The sequence below is a fragment of the Arctopsyche grandis genome, chromosome 8 (assembly GCF_051622035.1).
Source record: "Arctopsyche grandis isolate Sample6627 chromosome 8, ASM5162203v2, whole genome shotgun sequence".
Lineage (NCBI taxonomy): Eukaryota > Metazoa > Arthropoda > Insecta > Trichoptera > Hydropsychidae > Arctopsyche > Arctopsyche grandis.
Genome location: NC_135362.1, coordinates 5721120 through 5747568, shown reverse-complemented (window position 1 = coordinate 5747568; position 26449 = coordinate 5721120). Strand labels below are relative to the sequence as shown.

The 26449-nt window shown below is 33.4% G+C and overlaps 2 protein-coding genes across 3 annotated transcripts; one reads left to right on the top strand and one right to left on the bottom strand.

The window, feature by feature from the left end:
- Positions 1-806: 806 nt before the first annotated feature.
- LOC143915803 (uncharacterized) lies at positions 807-6367 on the top strand. The gene is made up of 3 exons (XM_077436618.1): positions 807-961; positions 5283-5799; positions 5886-6367. The coding sequence occupies exons 1-3, from the start codon at positions 807-809 to the stop codon at positions 6261-6263; spliced, it is 1050 nt and encodes a 349-aa protein (XP_077292744.1). The 3' UTR covers positions 6264-6367.
- A 4245-nt stretch (positions 6368-10612) lies between these two features.
- Positions 10613-20648, bottom strand: LOC143915651 (uncharacterized). Of its 2 annotated transcripts, none has more exons than XM_077436366.1 (3): positions 14287-14398; positions 11541-11717; positions 10613-11275 (listed from the first exon to the last, which is right to left on the bottom strand). In XM_077436366.1, exons 2-3 carry the CDS (start codon positions 11677-11679, stop codon positions 10701-10703), a joined length of 714 nt encoding a protein of 237 aa, XP_077292492.1. In that variant the 5' UTR covers positions 11680-11717; positions 14287-14398; the 3' UTR covers positions 10613-10700. The 2 variants fall into 2 exon arrangements, with proteins under 2 accessions (XP_077292492.1, XP_077292493.1); XM_077436367.1 differs by lacking the exon at positions 14287-14398 and adding an exon at positions 20572-20648 and having other exon boundaries at positions 10614-11275.
- Positions 20649-26449: the final 5801 nt, after the last annotated feature.

Genomic DNA, 26449 nt, shown 5'->3' with positions numbered 1-26449 from the left:
ACGGTCTTGTAACCAAAAAAAAACTGTAATACAATTTATTGTATTTTTATTTGTATATATTATATTTTTACTACACGAAGTCACTCTTATAACGCGCTAGATCTGTTTCGCAATAAAACAACAAAAATAAACTGCCACTTCCGGTTGATGGATACTTACCAAATTTTATACATAACTTGGTATTGAGCTTAAACTAATAGATATGAAATTTTAGTTCAATAAACTACAAGGTTTCGGAGAAAAACACAAAAAACCTCGATTCTCTAGAGTAAAAGTACTACTTCCGGTTCAGAGAAAAATATTTAAAAAATATAACGTTATAAAATTTATAATTTTTATTACATGTGAAAAAATTCCAGTTCGATTCAGTTAGCGGTTTGGGAGATAATTGAATTCGGTCAACAGTCAGTCAATTTAGTCAATAAATTCCAGTTCGATTCAGTCAGCGGTTTGGGAGATAATTGAATTCAACATAGATAAAGTAAAAATATGAAAATTCAAGAAAAAATTGTATATTTTTTGTTAGTCTGTTACATTTCTACTTTTATTTTCTTTTTTTTTACATTGTATACTCCTTTCTGCTGTACTGCTCCAGCGCGTTATACTAGGGGCGACCGCATAAGAAAATCGTACTTTACGAAATGTAATCCAATTACACGGTTTGAACGCATGCTATATAAGTAATTCACCACAAATTTAACGTGTCACATACAATCGATATCACATTCACAATTTTACATACGCACATGCAACATTGTGTGGATGTACGTCGCGCTTTACGCGGACCCACGCCTTTCCCCTTCTCAATGCATACACTGTTTGCGCTATACGCGATAAGCCAGTCGTTCCGAGTCTGTCGTCTAGTGCGCGTTAGTGGTTACCGAATACGTACCCAGTTTGCACGTATTCGCATCGCTCTGATATCGACTCGGCGTGCCACGTTGCCGCGTCCTCAAATTCGGTCAGATTCCGTATGTGCGATTTTTTTTGTTTCCCTCCTAAACGTAGTTGTGCTGTGTACATATCGTGTAAATGAGTGGTCTATATTCGGCTGCGATTTTTTTCACGTGCTTTATGTATGCGCGTTGCCTCGTTTTACACGACCCGTTCGCGCATACGTTTGTATATGCGAGAGTGTGTGCGTAGTCACGCGCAAATGCAGCGCACGCGACGTTGCATGATGTGTGCTTTTCTTTCATTTATTATTATTACATATAAAAATATGTTAATTTGCCTGGCATTAATGTGGCATTACCGTTTTGTTGGTTTAATTTTTCAATATTATTAAAATAATATTTATGTTTTCATATAAGAAAACGTTTTCGGATTTGACGGCTCATTGGAGACGTATCTGAAATGTTTTTCGCGTGATGTTTTTGATTTTTAAATGCTTTTTATTATTACGAAATTATGTTCACAATACATCTTATATCTATTTTAATAGCTACTGATCTACTGATCATTTTCTATTTTACAATTTAATTTAATTTGGTTATTAATCACAGTATTATATTATTCTAATGTTAATCTAAAGCATAATAGGAAAAAGAGCTCAAAAACCTATTTGCAATCCTTATAAATGTTCATAATACATCTAATACATAATATTAATTAAAGACTCTCTAAAGTCGATGACCTAAAGCAGATTGTGTTTAGGTAATCTGTGTTTATACCTGAAGGGTATAGACATTTTGTTGTAATCACCGAGACTCTTCACAAGTGTGTTAGTATGATTATTAGTGATTCTGTCATAGAATCTACTGGTTAGTTTGTTAGTAATGTCTGTAACAAACGGAATATTATATATGGCATGCAGTTTTTTGAGGTTAGTATATATGGGTGTATTATAAATTATTTTTAGGGATTTATTTTGTATTACTTGGAGCTTGGAAAGGTTAGTATTCGAGGCGTTATTCCATACAGGTGAAGCATAGGTTAATAATGGTAATATGAGCGCGCGATATAATTTTATTTTATTTAGCGTTGATAAAGAACTATGGCGATTAAATATTGGATATATTGAGGATATACCCCGCATCGCCTTGCATTTCGCTGCCTCAATGTGAGGTGCCCATCTCATTCTTTTATCAAACGTTACTCCTAAATATTTTATTACTGACTGCCATTTCAGACTTTCTCCAGAGGGGATTTTCAGATCTGAACTTGGCTTATGCTTTCTAACACTAAAGAATATGGATTTTCGCGTGATGTGTTATATCTTATACCTATATATAAAACCGAAACGGTTATAATTTGTTTCTGATTGGCTGTCGTCAAAGTCGATTCTGATTGGCTGGATTAGTTAAAGACCTAAAGATTGGTTAAATAGTTAAAGAGAAAGTATATGCACAGCCATAGGACTTTTTAACCATTTAGCTTATCAGACGGACATTGACATCGGTCGGTTTATAGGATCCATTCAGAATATTGTTTCCTTAATTTTTACTATCTTTTCTGATTTTCTTTTTTCTTTTATTGTTAATTTTATATTATAAGATTTTATTATATGTTTTTATTATGTAATTTACTTAAATGGGTTTTTTACTATCTTTTCTGATTTTATTTTTTCTTTTATTGTTAATTAGTGGTCTTACCCAGATTCACTCGGAATTTGTAATATAAAGCCCTCAACATGAGGCCACCCCCCCCCAACGAATACAGTCTAAGATACCCTTTCGTCGGAGAACAAGACGGTTGTTCATGAATATCGCACAAGAGCAACCGCACATCACTGTTCTACCCGGTTTAAAAAACCTTTGGAAAAAACTTTTTTTCTTTCATTGTTAAATAATCTGATAGTAAACATTTTATTAAATTTATTTGAATAGCTTTATTTTATATAATTTTTTTTTAATTTAATTGACTGTCACGAACAAACAAACATATATACTAAGTCTCTTTCGAAATTATATGTATACTAGAATCCGGCGCCTGCACCCTGGGCGCGAAGGCCCGTCCCCCGTCCCCATGTCGTCATGGATACTTTGACTTGTTTACAAAGTTCCCAATGAATGTTACATAATACATACATACATACAAACATACAAAGTCTCTTTCGAAATTATATATTAGATTTTATATTATAAGATTTCGTTATATGTTTTTATTATGTAATTTGCGTAAATGGGTTTTTACCTGTATAAATAAATAAATAAATATGTTTGTGATTGGTCGGTCGTTAAATGATATAATTTTTTTAGATTCAAATAAATTTAATAAAAAAACAAATGAAGATTTTTTCCTGATTCGACGGTATTCCCACTACTAGACTGCATTTCCATTTCCCGAGCGAGGCCGGGTAGCATCACTTGTTTGTTATAACTAAAGAGCGGACCCAGAGCGCGCTGTTCATTGTTCACATGTTGTAAATGCATTGTTAAAGGTTTGCCGAACCTTTTTTACAAAGAATTTACAATAATGGAACAATAGATGGCGCGCTTCCGGTCCTACCTCTAGTTATAACTAAAGCGCGGCGCGTGGATGCGCCAGCACATAAAAAAAATGGGATCTTTTTGCCAATTTCTATTAACCTTTTTGCTCTCAAGAGATCACAAAAAAAGGTTAATAATAGGAATTTACAAAAAAGGATCCCGTTTCGGCGCATTCGTCCACCGAAGATTAGTTATAACTAGACACCGGATAGTCAGTGCTTTTTCTAGGAATCGGGGCGGTTTAGTTTTATTTACAAAGCTAGAGTCCAAAAAAAAAACGTTCGGCGAACCTTTAACAATGCAATGAACAATACACAGCACCCTCTGGGTCCGTTTTTTTCCAAGACAGCCACTTGGTTTTCCGGCCTTTAGTTATAACTAGAGTACGGAACCAAAGTGCGCCGCTAATTGTTCAATTGTTGTAAATGCTTTGTAAAAAAGGTTCGGCAAACCTTTAACAATGCATTTACAACATCTGAACAATGAACGGCGAGCTCTGGTTCCGGGTTTTAGTTATAACTAGAGGTAGGATAGTCACAGTGCTATCCATTGTTCGGCAAACCTTTAACAATGCATTTACAACCTTTGAACAATACACGGCCCCCTCAGGCTCCGGTGACTAGTTATTACTAGTGGCCGGACCCTGAGCCCGCCGTCCATTGTTCAAAGGTTCGCCGAACCTTTTTTTTTTGCACTCTATCTTTGTAAATAGAGCCAAACTTTGGGTTTTACATTTATATTTTTTTATCAATATAATCAATATAGATTTTCAAGTTGAGTGACTTGTCTCTTGTAAGGTTTCTAGATGCGATACTTAACGAGAGGTCTGCATGTATCAGATCCGCTACGAGAGACGTGTCTGCTGACAAATCTCTCCATACTTAAAGCAGCTTAAAAGACAACTTCTGTTCTGTTACCCAATTGTTTCCATTTAGATGTAGTTTTGCATATGAGAACCAACCCACATAAGTATTTTTAAAAGAAGTTGAAGCTAAACGAACTTTACCTAATAAAACCAACCCACTTTTTTTTAATTACGCGACTTAATGAATACATGTACATACTTTTTACAAAACCCAAATTTATAAAATTTAGTAGGTACTGTTATTTACGATGATTCAATTTTATAAAATTGCGTGGACAAAAGGAATAAATACATATGTGGGTAGATTTCATGAGGCAAATTATATCGAATTTAGCTTTGAGGCCCCCATATGCACTTGCGATTTTTTGTCGCGCGATCACTTAGTCGCAAAAATAGAACATACAGTTTTAAGATGTAAACAATTATGAACCCATTTTTTGACCAAATAGCACTGGGTCGCACCTATCTCTAGTGATTACATCCCAAATGTAAATCGCTACCAGGACAACCGCCGCTATGAAAATCGCTCAGCAAATGCTTTTGTTTATAAGATTTGGGCAGGTTTGAGCAATATCTGGGTAATGTTTTCTGTACGGAAATTTTCCTGTGCGACGAATTGTCGTTGCGACAGGAAACCGCGAGAGCGATTTTCGTAGCGGCGGTTATCCCGGTAACGATTCACATTTGGGATGTAAACCGTTTACAATATTATTATGTAATGTCCTAGATGACATAACTGACTTAAATGTCCTTAAAATTGTACATTCCAATCAAATTTCGACGTTATTCTGAATTTTCTAATTAAATTCTGCTGTCTTCGTTGATACTGAATTTTGATCACAGCTTTTCCAACTTATGGTAGTTCCAAAGTTAAAATTTGTTTGATTAAAATCATAGTATCTACTCTTGAAATTTTATATGTATGTGCAAATTCAAAAGTTTTTGGAATGTTATGGTTCTCATTCATTTTATTGCTATATTTACAGTATGCCCTGGTTATTGGATATTTTGACGCACGCCAAAGATAATTCTGCTAGTAAAATGTCCACCGACTCATCCTGTCATGCATTCTCCAAGAGAAAAAGAGTTTGCATGCCGTTGGGAATCAAATCGGATATTGTGAAAAGAATGAATGCCGGCGAAAGACCTGCTGTTTTGGCTCGCGAATATTGTGTTCCAGATAGCACGATTCGTTGCATCCAGAAAAATGGAGATAAAATATTAAACTCAATCAAACATTCGTCAGACGTTACGGCTAAAGTAATCAAAAGGGTTCGAAATCCTCTATTAGAGAAAACAGAAAAGGCTTTGGATGTCTGGATGGAAGAACAAAATCAAACCGATGAAAAAATTCCTGGTACAGTGATTAGACAGAAAGCATTAGAGTTGTACGAAATGTATGCCAAAGAGGATGAAGGGCCTAAAGGTCCATTTACAGCAAGCAAGGGATGGTTGGCCAAGTTTGAAAAGCGAATTCGGACTAAAGCAGTTCAGGATCCAAAGGTTTGCTACAACTAATATTTACAGTCTGTCGTATTATAGTCAATACATATCCTAGTAATTGGTCAATTTAATGTTTTTGTTGATAGTTTTCAGGTTATTCGTTTGATGAATGCATAACCGACGAAATACAAACTTCGGGAGAATCCCCTTTTGCCCGCCTATACTTGGAATCTTATTCTTTAAGTAGCAATCAGAATCCAAACGAAGAAGAAGAGACAACAAATAGTTTCGAGATGAAACCCAATATAAACGAAATAGATATACAAGAAGACAATAATACTATCGAAGCGTCAGAGAAGTATGTCGAAGTTTACGAAACTGATGACTGCGAAGAGCGTGACCTATTTGGAAAATACATATCAGCAGCTCTGAAAAAAATGCCAGAGGAGTATTCAATTTCAGCTATGAACGAAATACAAAACATCATTACGAAGTACAAATTGAAATCGTGTTCGAAAAGTTGAACATCTCGAATTCGAATTCAAAGTGCAAAACCGAAGATGAGCGAGATTTTTTTTTTTTGAGAACAATGTTTTTGACTGGAAAATATAAAGCTTATGCAAACTGTACTCCATTTCTTTGCTTTTATGAACCGTTTTCAATATCATGTAAAATAACCCTGGGGTAAACGGATAGGCTTATGCTATTTTTACAAACCTCCTTTTTTGATTAGCTTCATATACATATGTACATATATGGGTTATAAATAAGGGTGTGAGTACTTAAAACTTAATAATAGGCATTCAGAATAATTTTCAACGATTTTTATTCAAATAAATCTTAAAATAAATGAGTAAAACAGTTAAAAAAAACCGAAAAGTCACTACACTACATTTCAAGTGCATCAAAAACATTTGAAATGTGGGTCATCACCATTTTATCACATTTCTCATAATATCAAATGGAACACGCGATAAATTGAACCCACTCTTCACCTTCAATGTGGGATTGGTGACAGGATCCCTAATTTTGAATTGTGGCTTGTGAATTTATTCTATTTTTATTTACCTTTTCTTCCCGTAGCCTTATTTTGGTTTTTTTTTGTCTACAATAAAACTGATCGTCGTCAATATCCTGGATTCTGTCTCTTTTCGCTCTTTTCTAGTAACTCCAGAGGTGCTTAGTATTGATGAAATTAGTAGAATTGGTAAAATGAGTTGTGTTACCAAGGGTAATATGTAAGTATCTTCATTATTTTTGCCGTTGGTGGTATGATCTCCAAATTTAGGGATATACTTAATTTACAGAGACTAATTTTCTGCTTAGTGTATTTCTCGGCGTGTTGAACGAAGTGGCTGCCTTCTGTAAAGTCATTTTATCACTATTTACCAACTGGACTGCTTCAGCCATCGCCTCTTCGTCTCAGGAGCATCGCTGATAGGTCCTTGGTTGGTTACGTATAATTAATAGAACAAAATCGATTAAATACTCCGATACAATATAGTGTCCGCTTGCCCCTTTTCGTGACTGTTTTTGTTTGCTCCGTAGAGTAAAATTTGATATTTGGTCAAATAAAAAATTAAATGTCACTACTTGGTTCCTTTCAAATACCTCTCGGATCCAGCGTCCCCGTTATCAATGCATTCTGTTCATTCATGAAAATATTGTGTTTTTACCCCCAATCCCACATATAGGACATTGGTCTTCCGATGACCAACCAATATTCAACATCCTTGAAGCAATACATCTGGCAGTCGCAAAAATAATAGAACATAAAAGACACGTAACTCTATGCAGACCGAAGCTATACCTGCAATTCCGCTATTTCCCCGAATTAAAGTTCGGGTGTGTTTTAAGTTGTAACTTGTAGCTTGTAACAATCCACATGTATACAACAAGACAATATAAATTCATTTTAAAATGCCTTGTTTCGTATTTTTTAAGGAATATAATTTAATGTCCGTTTGCCCTAGGTTTACTAATCAATTCAGATCGGTAAGCTAACCTGGCACCTGATCTGGTTGAGAGAGATCCGGCCAGGTCAATTTTTCTCCTAATAAATCTAATCAACTTTCCATCACTAAATGGGCTTAGCCCGATCTGAATGGATTTAGTCTAACCATCCGGTCAAGCTTGATTTCGCTCCGTCAGACAGTCTCAAGCTGAAAAGATCTTCAATGTGCTTTTTATAATTAGTCATGAATATATGTTTTCTCAAACATGACCCTCTTACCTTACATTCTACCAAAATTAGTTAAGTCGCTTACAATTTAGACCTAAAAATACACGCCCTTCCACGTTTTGGCTAAAACGTTAACGCAAATCTAATCGTCGATTAGTGAGGCCTTGCGATCACGAAAGTTTATAGTTTCTCTGCGACTTATATAAAAGCACAAAAATTTACGCAATACAAAAAAATCTGTAGATTTATTCACTACCTTGAACTCAGGCCCAAAAATAATAAAGGCGAGGGGAGGAAAATATTTAATTCTTTGTAATCGAATGATTTTATTGTATGCAAAAACATCTGCATACATATTATTTGAAATATCCAAGATTTTCGCGTTTAAAAGTCTACAATGTAACATATCTTTATCATATAAATCATGGGATAGTATACGTGCTTTATCATCTGTGTTGTAGCGATGCTTTTGCGGTGCTGCTAATGACTGACACACAAAGAACGGAAGTTGAACCCGGCTTTCGCGTGACCAAGTGTCAATACACCGACTTTTTGTGACCTCTCCAACACAATATTTTATAAAATGTATATCAAAAACAATTGTAATATATCGAAAATATATTTTGATTCGTTTTTAATGGGCCTGATAAACAAAAAATGACGACATACACACATATTTTGCGAATCGGCTTCCGTACTGCTGATAGATACGGTCAACATCAATTAGCAAAATGCGTGTCTAAATTTACCATATTATATTTCAAAAAAACCATTATTCGGGGTCCAAAAATGTATAGGCTCGTACGACATATTATAATCGAATCTATCTACATATTACAATCGATGATAGTTCGTTGTTGTGTCGTATGCACGTTGCTTAATAACAAAGGTCAAGATCGAACCCCATGTACCTCGTTATGTACACTGGATCGCACGGCATGCTCGTGTTCGTGGTTTCCAGCTGGGATGGGCGTTTCTTCAGGTGCTTATTAATTCGTACGATCTTATTATTTCGACAAGTTCATCCTACATTTCTACAAATATGAGAATCATCGATATCCATCACTGTCAAACCTATGTCAATACAATGATAAAATATCAACAAAGACACTCCAGGGGTGAGTTTTGGGAAGATCGTGACGGCAGTTAGCCAGCGTTTTTTATACATGTGCAAAAATATCTAAAAAAAAAAAGGTACGATTCTGTGTATCTGCACCCCCTTAACTGAAATATTCCGTAAATACTATTTAAGGTATATTCATACTAGCACAGCACGTAACCAGCAGGATGAAAAGTATTCTTTGGTGCATTTAACATGGACACATTCATGTCTAACGTGGCGTAGCCGTAACAGCAAGTAACTGCAGTAGTCGGAAAAATCTATTCATACTATATAACAGGAGATATAGTATAACTTTAGTCCGAGTGATCAAATTAGCGAACTCTACATATACATAAAATATATATATCGTTTCAACACGGTATTAGAGTTACCGACCAAGGACGCTGTTCTCTGCTACTTGCCTTTTAGATGACAGATTCGACACACTTGATCGAGCAGCTATCCAGTTTGGACTTAACGTGTCAGATCAGTAGATGCGTGAAGCAATTTTGGCCTATTATTTGAATCCCAAACCCATCCATAGACAACATTTTTTTCTGTATACATCCATAACTTTCAGTTTATATATATATATATAAACTTCTCGTTAATTCGTTTCGTTCTCCAGCTATTGCGTGGTAATACGTCATGCCCGTTGTTGCTGGAACAGTTGGGACTTTATGTCCCTAATAATTATGTGCGTGGTAGACATCATCATTTAATGGTTGTACCTGCTGCTCGCACAGTTCTTTTTCGAATGGCTCCTATTCCAAGAGCTATTCGACTTCTCAATGAAATCGTTGCTGCTGTCCCTGAATGTGATATTTTCCACCTTGGGGAGCGTAGATTGTCAGATATTATCTTAACATATTTATCTGGTAACCTGCGCTCATCGTTACTTTCTTAATTTGAATGTGATGAATGAGTGGAATCTTAATCTACTCTCTTCCATTTGGGCCTCGCTGTGATTTTATTTTTTATTCATATTTTGTTTTATTTTATTTTATTTTTTCTTTCTCTTTTGTACATTTTTATATACTATTTTAATTTTGCTCAGTGTAAACAAAGAATGGGATTTATGGATTTTATTTTTAATTTTTACACTTTTGTTTTTTTTTTTTCTCTCTGAATGATGTATTATTTTCCTTTTGTTACTTTTTTTTATTATTTTATTTTACCATGTTTTCTGCTTTTGCTTTTTTCCTTTATTTACAGTTTACTTGTTTTTATATCATGTTTTTATATCTTTTTCAAATGTAGGCCATTGTGGCGCATTAGGTTCTTCCTGTAATGCCACAATGGTCCAAAACTATTAAATAAATAAATAAATAAAATAAATAAATATATATATATATATATATATATATATATATATATATATATATATATATATATATATATATATATATATACATATATATGTATATTTATGAAGAAAAATGCGTACCTACGTAGATGGAATCATAGACCTTAAGCCCTGATCAATCTCCTGACTTGATATTAGATAGAGGACTGATTTAGAAGAGTGATTTTCAGTGCAAAAATTCTTGCATTTAGGATTTACGGTTAGGTTAGATAAACAATTTCTTTGATAATTTACAGTATTTAATCTCTAATATATATTTATAAACATTAATTAAAGTCTTCTGAAATTGAATGTGAAGAATTCGATGTGGATCATTTAGGAAGGTCCTCGCATTCTGATTTTATCAATTCGATATATGGAAGTGTTGCTGTAGCGTTTGTCTGCTTAGTGATCCCCAAATTTTCCAATTCCATTTCAGACACGATTGAAAATATCTTCCCTTTAGCGATGGCTTTATTTAATGGGGAGAACATTTTCACGGTGGAAGCCATACCTACGAAAAATGCTTCAATATTGTCAAGCTCAGAAGAATGAGTTCTGTTTTCTAATATGTGCTTCATCAAAAAAGTCGAAACATTCTCTCCTTCTAAAGTTTCAGACTCTTTATATTTCTTGTTCGGGGGTTCAGCAAAATCTTCGGTTAACTTTGCATTATCTTCTAAATCTATGTAGTCTTCTTGGTTATCATCTTCATCGTCGCTTAGTTGCGGAAGTACTATGGAAGACGTGTCTCTTTCTTTAATGAATGGTAGTAAAAACTCCATTTCTTCATCGTACTTCCATCTTTTTCTAACCACTTGACCGTTTATTATTTCTCGTTTGTTCTTTTTTACAGATCTTCTGTATGAATCTCGAAGTTTGGTCCAAGTTTTTTTGCATGCTGAATCTGAAAGAAAACGAAAATTTCTTTGACTATCACTGCATTTAGTTAGCCCATCTATATTTTATACATAGAGCTCCTTCATTTCGATTTTTATTTAAAACTACGTGTACGCATATACGCGTTGATCCTACATACACATCTGGAAATTACTTGCTTGTATATAATCACCACTGTGAAATAAAAGCTCAGGTTGCATTGAAGGAGCTCAATATACCTAAGCGAATTAAATTTCAATGTTTGTCTAGTCTGTTTATTTAAATCTACTTACGGGGATGATTCAACTTTTTCCCGATTTTCATCCAAGCCACTTCTTTCATCTGCATGTCCGAGTACCTTTTGTCGGTCACATCGTACAAATATGGATAGCTGCGAATTTGTTCTATTAATGCTAAATTCATTTTGGCCATTAATTTTTATTCAGTTGATAAGCAAATTGATTGGAGATCTTTAAAATAGAAGAGACAATATATTAAAATAAAATATTACACGTTCCAAAACTATAAAGTGGATGTTTGACTGATTTGTACGGCGAAATCATTACCAGAGATCGGCGGACACGTTTCTCTTGCCCACAAAAAATGGTTCCACAAAAAGACCCACCTCTGGTCATTACGATAGTAAGCTAGCGTTACTCATAAACCTGCCAGTGTCAAAAACAAAGATATGACTAGTCTTTGGCATTGGCTGGGTGCTTGTCAAATAACAATAGACCGCTCCATTATTAGAGAGAAAAATAACATGGTTGACAATAGTGAACCATTTTTTTGGGCAAAAGCAACTTGTCCGCCGATGTCTGCTTATAACTAGTCACCGGAGCCTGAGGGGGCCGTGTATTGTTCAAAGGTTGTAAATGCATTGTTAAAGGTTTGCCGAACAATGGATAGCACTGTGACTATCCTACCTCTACTTATAACCAAAGATCGGCGTTAGGACGATGCTTTACCCACAAAAAATGGTTCACTATTGTCAAGTACTATTGTCCTACAAAGCAAGAGAGCAAAAAAAGGTTGACAATAGTAGTTGATAATAGTGAACCATTTTTTGTCGGTTAACGTTAAAGCATCCTGGCCGCCTGGTATGGTCTGGTTATCAGTAAATGTGGTTTTGCTTTTTTTTAATTTATAACAGGAAGGCCTAACAAGTAACCCTAATGCGCTTTCCTAGCCAGACACATTGTGCATTTGATACAAATATTATTACTATTATATAAAGTACATAAATACATGTCAATTAATATCCACAGAGACATCCATGGTCAAATTTGTAAATTTGCAGCATTTTATACATACGAATTTAGCGAAATTCGAGATTGCTTAAAACTCGAAATTTTGCGAGAAAATGGAAAATGAAGATTGCCAATTTTTTGGAACCGTTTCGACGTGAAAATCAGATATATTGGCAAACACTGATAAGAAACGATCGACCTGGAGCACAAATCCAAGGTCTGGCCAGCAGAAGCCAGTGAAAAACGGGACTGTCCCGGCCATAACGGGACATGTTGTCACCATAACGATAAAGGATAGAACGCCCTTCTACATTTTCGCTTATTTTTATTATTAACTAGCTGAGCCCGGCATACGTTGAAATACCATAATAACTCATGCAATTCCCGTTCCCGTTTCCGTTATTGTTCCCGTTCCCATTTGTCGGAATAACGCAGGCAGTGAACACGTTGGTCGCGACGCGAAAACATTTGAAATTATTGCGTTGCAATGACACTCATTCCCGTTTTTGGGCGATTTTTTTTTCACAGTATTCTTCCCGGACATACATACAACAAATCCTGAAAGATCCATCATAACCAGTTCAGTGGTTTAGGACAGACAGACAGACAATCAGACATTCAATTTTATATATAGGTATATCGTACATATGTACATAGATTTTCATTCGCGCTAACCGATCCGACGCGTTATGGTGCGTACGCACTAAGCCAACGAATGGCCCACAGGCCAACTTTTAAAACCAGTAGCGTACAAAATATCGAAATAAAAATTAAATTTAAAAATTGAAATTAAATATCAAAATTAAAACTATTATTATTATATTAAAATTAAATTCAAGTATCAAAATAAAATTATAATCATTATATTAAAATTAAATATTGAAAGTTAAAACAGAACATGCACAATTTAAATAAATTTTCGAGATTGACCTAAAATTAGATCATCAACAATCACATACAGGTAATCCTCGACTTTTGTTTGTCGAAGATGTTTTGAAAAAATCAAAGAATTATTATTTTTACTTGCAGTAACTGAGAATATATCATGTATTAGTATGGGTGATCCAACGATTTTTGCTAACCCGGGGTGTTGTCGGTCACATCAAACGGATTTTTTTATTCTTCAATTGTTTCTCTCGTCGAAATAAATCAAGTAATTAAATCATTTCAGAGGTAAAATTTATCGGATAATGTGTGATTATTAATTTTATTTCGACGAAAGAAAAAAAACCCTTTGACAAATCACCGACATCCGACACCGCGTTTTTTTATGAATTGTTTTTTATTTATCGATCATCCACGTGGAAATACAGTAACATCTCGTGACGACTTTAACAATATTTTTTTTCGCTCGTATGCAGAGAAATTATAATATTTCTCTGGTTTTAAATGCGGTACCGTCGTAATTCAAAACATTTTTGTAATTCAAAACATCAACGATGATCTAATTTTAGCTCAATCTCGCTCTTTAGCTTGATTTTGATATTTAATTTCAATTTTAAAATTTAATTTTTATTTCGATATTTTGTACGCTACTGCTGGTTAAAAATTTGGCCCAAAATCGTCGTTGGTTTAGTCCGTAAGCACCATTATGGGAAGGTTGATTGTACGCATTACATTTTGACATCTACCCGCTTATGCAAGTTTTTGATAATAAATAATCGGCTAACGTAAAATCAGGAATATGACAAAAGATAACCATGAGCGAAACCTTATTTCTATTCAAAAACATATTACACATACATATATGTGTAATGTTATTATATAACAGAAAAGAATCGTTACAGACCTGCTACTCACGGAGCCGTTGCGGCAACACTGCACTAGTCGGCACGTATCGCTTCAGACATGTCATTTAGTAGAAGAGGGAGCTGACAACGTTGCCGATACGTGCCCGTCTCGCTACGGAGCTGCCACTACACGCAGTTAACGTATACACAAAAACGGTTCGGTGACAATTTCGCCCATGGCGATCTCGTACACGTACAATTCCACCCATCGAGATTCAGACATGCTGATGAGAATTCGAGTGCGAGATATTCCGTATTCGCGATTTCGGTCTAGGAGTTCGGCCGCCTGTTTGCAAACTCAAATCGGCCGCTCTTTAATTTTATCAGCATTTGTATGAATCATATTAATTCTGGGTATACTGTTGAGAATTTTAATCACAATAAAAATCAACCAGAAAAACAGACAAAAAACCAAAACGCTTAGTTCTGAACAGGACCAGATGACAAGAGAGACTTTTATTCATGAAAATATAGTGTTTTTAACTCCAATCCTACATCTAGGACATTGTTTTCTCAATGACCAACCAATACTCAATATCCTTGAAGAAATTTATTTATTTATTTAATTTATTATTATTTTAAAATAATAACAACAATAAAATGACCAGTGTGACCTGACAGGTTGCCCCAAAGCGTCACACCGGTCGTACAAAAAAAAAAGAAAAATAGAAAGAAAATAACAAAGAAAAAGCAATAAAAATTCCAATCATTCATCTCATTCAAATAGTCTCGTATGGAATCTCAAGAAACTAACCAGCTCATCAACATGACAGTTGAACAGGTCAAAATGCTCGTCAATCACATTAAGGAACCGGATAGCTTCCACCAGTGACGAGTTCTTGAAAGTAGACGTTCTTGTAAAGATAGGTTGATACATACATCTGGCAGTCGCAAAGATAATCTAATATATAATTTCGAAAGAGACTTTATATGTAACTGTCGTTGGGAGTTTTATAAACAGGTATTCTATGACGAAATATTTTCTTTTCGATTCAAATAAATTCGCCCCCGGCCCCGGGGGCACCGAAGGATCCAAGGGCGCAGCCGCCGGGGGCGAAGCCCGAGGGGGGGGGCACCACCGGGAGCGCAGCCACCGAGGGCGAAGCCCTAGAGGGCGAAGGCGCCGGATTCTGGTATTCATATAATTTTTATTTCCTCAAATCATAATTCAAGTGTGTTACAAGTTGTAACTTGCAACAGCAATCCAACAAATATAGAACAACACAACCTAAATGCATTTTAAAAAGTCGGATGTATTTTTTAAGGAATGTAATTTTTTCGACTCTCATTTCTTTCAGCCGCCTTTATATTTCGTCGAAATATAAACGCTGAGAAAAATATGTTTTTCTAACCTACAATATAGTGGTAAGATGACCAATCTGTAAGATATTTTGTGTTCTACGAAAAAACGTTCACAGATCAAATGCTCCCGACAAAATGTTCACGGGCTATATATGTATGTATGTACATACGTTCACAGATGAAATTACCACGGACAATTTGTACGTTCACGAATGAATAGCTTACATATAATTAACGGACGGGTAATCATTAGGACAATCTCAAATAACAATACATGTAACAGTGTTCAAAGCAAGAGAGCAATAGCAAAAAGATTTTTTACAAAGTTAACGATATCCATAACGGCAAAAAACCATATTGCCCTAATCACCCTCCGCTGATAGATATAATATGTTTTTAGATTCAGTTAGAGATACGGGGGACAACATTTAGACAAGTTACGCCAATGAGACTCTAAATATATGTATTTATTTTTAAATAAAGTATCGAATCAAGTGCTAAGTGGTTCAAAATTTTGATCCGCTGACTCCAGGTTGATCGTTTCCTATCAGAGTTTGCCAATTTTCTCTGATTTCATTGTTGAAACGGTTCCCGGAAAAAAAAATTGGCTAAAAATCCTTCCTACCTACTATGTCACCACTATTTGAAATTTGATGGATGTACAATAAAAATTTATGTACAATTCATAGATGTCTCGTTAATTTGCGAGTTTTTTCAGTGTCTCGCAATTCAACGACTTTTAATAAAAAAATGCTGCATTTGTATTTGTAATTGGCCAGGAAGGCGCATTGGGATTTACCTGTAAGGCCTTCCTGGTATAAATGTAAAATAAAAATAAAAAAATAAAAATATGTACTTCTAGTGAAACTAATATAAATATTGAAAAATGGCGAGCTAGTTGTCTAACTAAGCAACTTTTTTTAAATTAATACATTTATAGTCATTTGTTCATAAGCTGTTTTTGATTTATAATCGTAGGTGAAACGTAAAGGAGGTTTGTAAAAATGAAAATAACTGAATTCAAAAATTTTAACTAAATAGTGCCAATAAAATACTCAAAATAACTAAGGGATTCAAACATAAAATAAAAAAAAAATCAGATAAATAACTAATGTAGGAAAATCTAAGCTAATTTGAAGAGTATAAAGGACTTTTTGAAATGCTCGCGAGCATTGCTCAAATTAGTCGCCAACAGTTTTGCTGTCGATACAAATGTTATTAATGCGAATTTTGTTTTGTAATAATATAAAATATGCTATTCAATGCATTTTATATTTCTTTAGATAAATCTACACCTGTAATAATATACATATTCTTCAATCTTGATGATGGTTCTCCATTTCTGTTTTTGTTTTGTTTTATCCACTCCACCAACCAAAGCAATTAATAAAAGGCTTGTAATGAAAGTAACAAGAGGTTAGTAAAAAGTGGGAAGATTAAAAAAGTTAGGTTCCAAGTTGTTTACGGTTTTTTTTTTATCTTTTTACCTTAAATACACTTATTTTATTTTATTTTTAAGTTGATTCTTATTTTTTCTACATAATGAAACACAATGAGCCAGCTGAGGCTGATTTGTCTCTTATTACTTTTTTTTTTTAATTCACTAATTAATATAAAAATTCTTTCTTTATACATAAATAATTTTGGAAGATTTTTTTTTCGCAAACGACCTTCTAACCACTCCTATTATAATATCAAAGAGCTGTGAATCACTCAATATAAAAAAGGTATACATTTTTAATTCCATTCATTTTTTTCTAACCGTGTTTTTCATTTGTTTATTTCAATAGAATTTGGGTTTTTATGCAAAAAAATTCCGCCACAAGCGATAAATTTCTCAAATTTCAAACAGAAAGACCTTTTTACGTATATAACGAGAAAATTCGGCAGGAAATTCGTAAATTATACAAATAGTATGAAGTCATAAATCAATAATGAATTCTTGTTTACCACACGCTTTGTCACGTTTGAATTGCTTTCATTTGTCTCTTGTTCATTGTTCTACTATAAACGTACTGTTGCCTCCATAAATGCATACAAACATGTATCGACAAGTGAAATGCACTCCAAATAAAACCATATATTTATTATATAGGTGCATTTTCTCATTTCCAATATATTATATGTACGTACATATATTCATAGCTGAACTAGGAAAGATTCGTTGAATTGGAAGCATATGATGTGATAATTTTCGCATATAACGAGGGATACAATTCCAGTTCGCAAATCGAAAATTTATGTAACTGAAAAGTAAAAGTCACCGGTGCCAGTTTGCAGAGCTTCGACCGACACGAACTACGACGTTAGACAGGGATGAACTTTATGCGCAAAAAATTTTACAATCCCTTAAGTTATAATGGAAAAGTCATGCACGTACTACTATTGTTATTCTAAGAATTTACATAATAATATATTACACATACACGTTTTTATTATTTTATTTGCACGCAAAATAATTAAAAAACACATTTCAATCGCAATCATTAAATCCAATTACATGTATGTATATATATCTTCTTAGAACGGGTTCTTCCGTCATTTCAAAGGTTGAAAAGCTGTATTCGATCATCGTCAGTGTGATAAATGTGGTAACGAATTGATGAACATATGTATGTTTATACTTTTATTCAACACAAAAGACGTCAGCACTCAAAGACTATGAAAATAAAGTTAGATCTACGAGTTGATTATAAAAAAATACTTAATTCCTGAAATATAAATAATTTGAAGAAGACTGGTGAGTATTTTTTTTGGCTGTTTGAAACTTCGTTCCAAATTTATTTCAATATTTCTTTCATACATTACTTTACAATTTAAGTATTTCTAGCGGTCCATTCTATACCCGTTTTTATTTATACAATAATTATGACAGAAACTGACTGATAAAATTCTACCAACATGCGTAAACGACCTTCTGCTGGAACCATATTACAAAAAAAATGCGTTTGTGTACACAGAACTTAGTAAGACATGGACCCAAGCAGGGGTCATCCACGCGTGGTGTAAGGCATTAAGTTTAAGTATAACGTGGCGTAAGTTTCCCCAATAAATTCTGAAAATTGAGCAATTTTTAAATAATATAACATGAAAAAACGCGCTAAAACTTTAGAACTGTTGCTGATATGGGGGGTAAGAAACCACACACGTAACTCTTCCTCACCCAATCTTATAATATAGTTAAATTGTATCCTTTTTTGTTTGTTTACTTCACTTTTAGTTTTAAGCTAAAATACACTACACACATTCGAGACAAAGTTGTCCCTTTCACAAGAATTCACCAATGGTCTTAGAACTTCTGTCAGGTAAGGAATTATAAATTTGAACACCCATTGTGGAAAAAACTTCCTCCACATTTTGTTTTTTAACCTCAATTACTTTTTATATCTATGGATATTATAAATTCTCATTGTACAACTATGACCAGTGGCGGTTCGTCTTTAAAGTCAACCGGGGCACTGCCCCACACACATTTCCCAAATTTACCGAAAAATAAAAGAATTTTTTTACATTGTTCGTCAAAAGTCATCAAGTTTTCGTTTATCCCGCTCACCACGCGGTGAGCAGAACATGTTCGTTATTCAGTTCGGTGCAGTCAATTATCTGCCGTGATTCCGTGGTCGCCAGCTTCAATTGTCATCTGTATGCTAGTCGAAGCAGATAATAAAAATGATCCATATTACTGTATACAGAAGGTCGTTTTTAGTTGGCTGTGTAAAGGTCTCTTTGGGGCAGAATACGCCAGCCCCGGTCATATATTATCTATACGATTTGAAAAATACACCACACCGTCAACGTTTTTCGACATTTCAACTATATTTGCAAGGTTTGCTTACATTTATAATCACAATATGACATTTTTATCATTAAATATTATAATGAGCGAAGTCGATAATTTGTTAGAAAGAGTCATCTTACTTGCATTAAATGTTACTAAAAATATATTAAGTTCAATTTTTTGGAAAAAAATAAAATGTAGGAGGGGGGGGGGGATTAAGCCTCCTCATGCCCCACCTGTTTTTAAATCCTGACTATAACCATTGTGATACTCAGAGGTAGGCGCGAAAATGCGCTGATTTTTTTAGAGAGCAAAAAAAAATAAAAAGGTTAACAATAAAAATTAACAAAAGAAGCCCATTTATTTAGATCTGGCGCATCCTAGCTCCACTCACTGGTTATACTATAGCCATTCAAATATTTAGGTAATAGCGTATTATCTTATTTATATACAAAACACAATAAACTTATTTTGAAACTGTTTATGACACTAAATATATTTAAATTCATCCAGCTATTCTAGAATACTCATAAATCTATTTACATTTAATATTGCTCTCAATAGCTCTATTTTGTATCTTATCTAACCTATCCACATTCAAACTACATAATAGGTTCGTCGATTAATTTCTCAAGACAAGCTTTCTAAGTCCGAGTAAATACGATTCTCAAAACAAATACTGTTTTATGTATAGAATAATTGGTGTCACAACAAATCACTCACGGATTTTACAACTTAAATCGATAAAATGCAGCAAATACATTTTCAATATAAAGCATTGTCAAAAAAACGAATATGGGTAATACACTCTGTTTTCGTCACTAGGGATTACAATACCGAAAGTACCGATACCGGTGCTTTCGGTATTGTAATTGACTGAAAACAAGTTTTTGGTACTACCGGTACTATAAACTAAATAAAAGCTTTTGAAAATCCGCACATTTATCAAAATAATTGATCTGAGTTTTACAAACGATTGCAGTGATCATAATTTACACGTTAATTTGAACTCTATATGATTTGATACATGTGTCATTGCATCGATCAAAAACTACAAACCGTTGAGTGTAAAATCCGTGAGTGATTTGTCGCGTAATAAGTCGCGTCGAGTAATTTAACACGAAGCAATATTATGTAACCAAATATATGTCGATATGTTGTTGAGCGTTTGATGCTCGAGCCACTTTTACAAATAGATACACACCTACCGGAATAGGTTTCGAAAAATTGTGCCAACCCTGCGAAAGCCGTCTGGAGTGCACGCGTACCGAACTCGCACTCAAACCGACCGATCGATGCACAAAGAACCGTTGATTCACAACGTGATCTGACCGCAATTTTGACCAAATATAAAAAAAATAATAGGAAGAGGCTAATAAAAAAACAGTTTTTTGTCCCTTTCGATAACACGCGACACACTTCTAGGTTTTCATGGCCGCAGATTTCCGATTGGGAAACGTGCTATGTGTATAGTTTGGACCGCGAACGCTGCCACGTGTAAATATTGAACACGAGTTGTGTGCATAAACAAATTTTCCACACACACACATATACGCTTCTCTTTCGGGTCAATCGTATAAATAAATAAGTGTCGATAAAACGCCAAATGTTAGGAAATATTTCCAAAGGCATGCCTACAGGAATTATGTAGGTCATATTGGGTTCCTTTGTTCGGTCGTGGAAAATGGGTCGACACTTCCGGAAAAACAATGCACGAAATATGTATCAAAGAGCGTTACTACGATTGGTAACGAGGATCCGGCATACGAGAAATTATCACAGAGTGACTCAAAAGCAAAGTTCACACTTCCAGTGCATGGTGATTCAGTGTTTTGTCTGATTTTGTGCCATTTGCATTTATGATTCACGTACTTTTCCGCAATGATTTCATTGAAACAAAGATTCCATATAATTTGACATATATTTACATAAGTCTTATCTAATTGACAGTGGCGTAAATAGAAAAATTGGGACCGCATGTAAATGTTAGAAAAAGGCCCCATTTAGTATTTTTGTTATTAAAATTAAATTGGAAATTATTTTTCTTCGTCTTCAAAGTCGAAAATTTCACATACATATATACAAAAATGCGCCTTCCTGGTCCACATAATTATTACATAGATACATGTAAATCTAAATATCTGACATCTATGGTCAGTATACATATATTACAAACATCGTATTAATACGATAAATAACGATGAATAACTTTCATGTAACAATACGAATTTTATATTCGATAAACAACCACAGAGACATCTATGGTGAGCAATATGGCGAAACCTAAGATATAACAATAACTAAAGGTTCGCAACAGAAAATTGGGAAGGAAACGCCAATTTTACAGGAATCGTTTCAATGAAAATCAGAAAAATTGACAAATTCTGATAAGAAACGATCGACCTAGACAAATCAAGGTCTGGCCAACAGTGAGACTTAGCGGTGAATCGAACTCGTAACATCAAGTACGAAATAATTCAACATTCACCACTAGACCACGCTGCTGGTTAATTTTATTTTAACATCGTTTTTATATATATACATATATGTATATATAGATTGCAGACAATTATAATTACTGTACCATAACGGAATACTATTGAATGTCGTGAGAAGGAGTACAGATGGGTGAAAATTCGACACGCAATGTGTCGCGTATCAAATTTGGAGTATGAAATTTTAAATATTGTCTTCTATTAGTCATTTGAATAATTTATAATGAATTTCAAGGTTTTTATTTGAAAAATGTCTGGTATTTTATTAAATCTAAAAAGCCCGCATGTACCGCATGCCCGTGTGGCGTAGTTGCGCGCCTGCTAATTGACCAACTTTTTGTACCATATAATGTCAAATCAAATATTTGAAATTGAGTAATAATAGTAAGCAACAGTTGACTTTATTTATTGAAAAAATGCTTGGAATAGGCGGCATAACCGATAGACCCGAGAAGTATGTCAATTTTACAAACAAAAATGTATTAAAAAAAACTAATTTAGTTTTAAAAAAACTTAAACAAAGAAGTTAAAAATTAGCTTAAAAATTAAAATTACTCTTCATTATATTTTTTTTACAATTGTTTTATTTCAACTAGTGAGTTGAAATAAAACAATTGTAAAATACAATATAATGAAGAGTATTCAGAGGTAAGTGGAGTCAGGTCGAGGTACAAGAAAACACGCAGGTAGGTTCCAAGTCTTTATTGGTGCTCGTCAGGTGGAGGCCAGGATCCGAATGCCACCGTTCGAGAGCGCACCATACTTATAAACAGTCAGCGCTCAGCGCATACACGTATTACACGTATAGTCATTGGCCGAGGAGTCCGGCGCAGCCATTGGCCGCAACGCCCGACTCCTCAATTGGTTGACGTCACCATGACGTCATCGGTCTACGGGCGTCTCTCTTAATAACTTTACAATAAATAAACCAAAAGGAAGAACTAACAAACTCATAAGACTATTTTAGATTTTAGCCACTATTTGAATAGAAGGATTCTCTATTTTTTTTTTATATGAAATATCTTTTTCAAGTATAAGGGTATGACTTCTCAGATGAGAGTTTGTATAAAAAAGATTCATAAAGTTGAAAATTTTTTTGTGAAACCTGAGATTTTCAGTACAAATACTTTAAAAAAATATTTAGATGCTAATATTTACTCTAAACTTTAGAGTGTACATTCAAAAGTTAAACGAATTAAAAATCTTCCGATGATCCTGAAATTAGGTGAAAAATGTTTGTCACGAATTTTCTTGAGGTATAGTATTTTTTGTAAAGCAAATGTACTGCCAATGAAAAAAAAATACAACTCTATTTTTCCAAACAGTTCATTATTTTATGTTTAGAAATTGAATATGTACATATGTTAATACATATGTAAATAGTATGTATTTGTTAAAAATTATGTTAGTAAATAAAACAATAATGTTTTGCTCCAGATCACTTTCGTTTAGTTCAAACTTATATGAATTTTTAAATGAAGGTAAATAATGGATAAATAGCAACATAAAGAATACGTAGTCAACCTTTTTATGATTTATTTTCTTTGAAGAATAAATATGTCTGTACGAATATTGATGTGCTTGCGAAATTCTAATGTAAATTATTCACATTCTTGACGTATATTTCTTTCTTTCGTCGAAATGATAAATAAAAATGTACGAAAAAGCGTACATTTTCAGCATTCGTTTCGCTCTAGCGGCATTGGAAAACGAATGAAAATTTTCGCAAATGAAGTCGTTTTACTGCCGTTGAGATTGCGATATTTTAATTAGCAGTTATAACCGTCCGTTTATTCAGTAATGTTATAATTATTATTCAAGATAAGGAGATGATCCTAATTGAATATTGTATTTGACTTCTGTATATTCCAATTATATCTTAGTTCAGCTATATTTGTTCACTGTAATTATTTACTTAGTATTTATTATTCATAATGAATAGGTTCGTATTATTATGCTATTTAGTTTATAGAAAATTAAATTAAGCGACCCACTCTAACAATTGGTAATAAATTATATATTGAGTATAATCTGTAGTGCTGCAGGTCAGACTTGAATATTTGTGACTCCAAGTCGATCGTTTACTATCAGAGTTTGCCAATTTATCTGATTTCATTGTTGAAACGGTTCCTCCATCAGATTGGCAAAAGCCATCCTATCCACTATGTCCCTACTATTTGAATATGATTTCAAAATTTATTTATGTAAAAGATTATTACCATAATAATAATAATAATAATAATAATAATAATAATAATAATAATAATAATAATAATAATAATAATAATAATAATAATAATAATAATAATAATAATAATAATAATAATAATAATAGCTTTTATTCCAGACGATGAGGAGAATAGTGCAATCCCCAACGCCCATATAAATAATATATAGATAATAAAAAAAAAGTATTGAAAAATAGTAAACGAAAAATAAATAAATAAATACATAAGTAAATATATAAATATTACTGATAATAAATAATAATAATAATAAATAATAATAATAATAAATAATAATAATTATAATTATATTAAATAAATAATAATAAATAAGTCTAATAATAATAAATAATAATAATAATAATAATACCATACCATAGATATCACTCAGGGTCAACCCGTAATGACATCCTGGGGAAATATAAATTTAATAAAAATAAAATGTTCAGGAGCCGTACTGGGTAATTGCTTTTTTTATAAAATAAAATTAATATTAATTTTTCAAGTTAAAAATTATTTTGTTTTTAAACAAGAAGGGAAAGTTGATTCTGATTATTAGTACCAAATCAATGACTAATTTAAAAAAAAGTACACGTGCCAAGGACATATTTAGACAATATTGGAAGACTAGAACGTTGTTTGAACTTAAGATATTATTAAATTTATATAATGTGTTACCAATACTTGCCCCGCCCCAAAAGGATACAGCCCCCGTCAAAATCAGTAATAAGTTCTAAAGCCCGGACCCAGAAGGTGCCACGTATTGTTCAAATGTTGTAAATGCATTGTCAAGGTTTGCCGAACCTTTTTTACAAAGGATTTACAACAATGGAACAAAATATAAAAAACATCCGACTATTGATTCCACTACTCACTTTGAGCACAACAATATTAGATTTTTAGTTAAAGACCGCAAAAGCCAAAAAAACTGTAAAAGTTGCGCATTTTTTTAAACGATCGCGAACCAACAAAAATCATTATCATATTCAAATAAGGTGGGTCAAATTTAGTAAATATTGATAAGTCTCCGCTCTGGTAATTTTTTTTGTTGCTCAGTGTAATTGAACATCGGATCATCGTCAGGGCAATGACAAATTACAAAACCTACACCGTTCCATCAGTATTCAAAGCTTGTAAAAAAATGTTTTTTCTACGATGTTAACAATAGGAAAACCCTCTGCTCCCATCCCTTTCCGATGTGTAGTTTTTAAATACTTATTATATATTGTTGAACAGACCACGAATTAATAATAATCGCCTAGTGACTTATATTTAGTCTACAGTATCGGGTCGAAATTTTGTGTAAATTACTGTGTTAAAAGAAACTTAATTCCAAAGATTTAAAACGAACATACAAAAGTAACGATAATGACATAAGCGATTCATTATAAAATACTAACTCGGCTATTTTCATTTCCGTAACACATATGTACATACATATGTACATAGTTCTAAAGAAGCGAATCCATTTTTACAAGGTTTTTATTAGTTTTTTTAATAATTGTACATCTATACTATGTATGTATATACATATATATATATATATATATATATATATATATATATATATATATATATATATATATATATATATATATATATATATATATATATATATATATATATATACATATATATATATATATATATATATATATATATATATATATATATATATATATATATATATATATATATATATATCAGTGGCGTGCGGTCCATGGATGCGGTGGATGCGGCGCATCCCCTATAACTTTAAAAAGCCAAGAGTATTTTTAATAAATATTTGAATTTCGCTTCGATGTATTCTTAGTGATGTACGTGATTATGATGTAGTATATGAGTATATATATATATATATATTTCACATATCACGTGTTTTTTGTTACATGATGCATTATATAGGATCTTTTGATAATTTTTATTAAGGATTCGCATAGGCGGCCGGCCGGCCGGCCACAGGCGAGTGACGGGTGTAGACGCTGACTGAAGTGCGCGCGCGTCATGGATTCGGAGTCGAGTCCGATCCCATTTGCGCATGCGCACTATGAGGCTGTCTTATTCGCGCGGACGCGTTGACACTTGTTTAACCTCTACGGTGGATTCGGTTTCTCTGTTTGCTTATCTATTGAGTTTCACTTGGAAGCCGCTGTTGATCGATATTTCCGCACGCTACGCCCCAAGTTATTTATCAAAAAGCTAGCCGATTCATTTCTTTAGACGAAGTTAATCATTTATACTGTAAGTTGGTTATTTTTTACTTTTGAATTAAGTTTTCATTTAAATAAGTTTCGTCTAACTTTATTTTTAGTTTACTGTTCCACTACTTACGAGTTTTCATTATTGCCTTTAATATGGATAT

Bases quoted from the DNA above. Each gene is read 5' to 3' on its own strand.
- LOC143915803 (XM_077436618.1), top strand. From the start codon at position 807: ATGCATACACTGTTTGCGCTATACGCGATAAGCCAGTCGTTCCGAGTC. The intron at 962-5,282 runs GTCAGATTCCGT...CTATATTTACAG, and splicing joins TTGCCGCGTCCTCAAATTCG to TATGCCCTGGTTATTGGATA. The intron at 5,800-5,885 runs GTTTGCTACAAC...TTTTGTTGATAG, and splicing joins AAGCAGTTCAGGATCCAAAG to TTTTCAGGTTATTCGTTTGA.
- LOC143915651 (XM_077436367.1), bottom strand. From the start codon at position 11,679: ATGGCCAAAATGAATTTAGCATTAATAGAACAAATTCGCAGCTATCCA. The intron at 11,276-11,540 runs GTAAGTAGATTT...GTTTTCTTTCAG, and splicing joins GAAAAAGTTGAATCATCCCC to ATTCAGCATGCAAAAAAACT.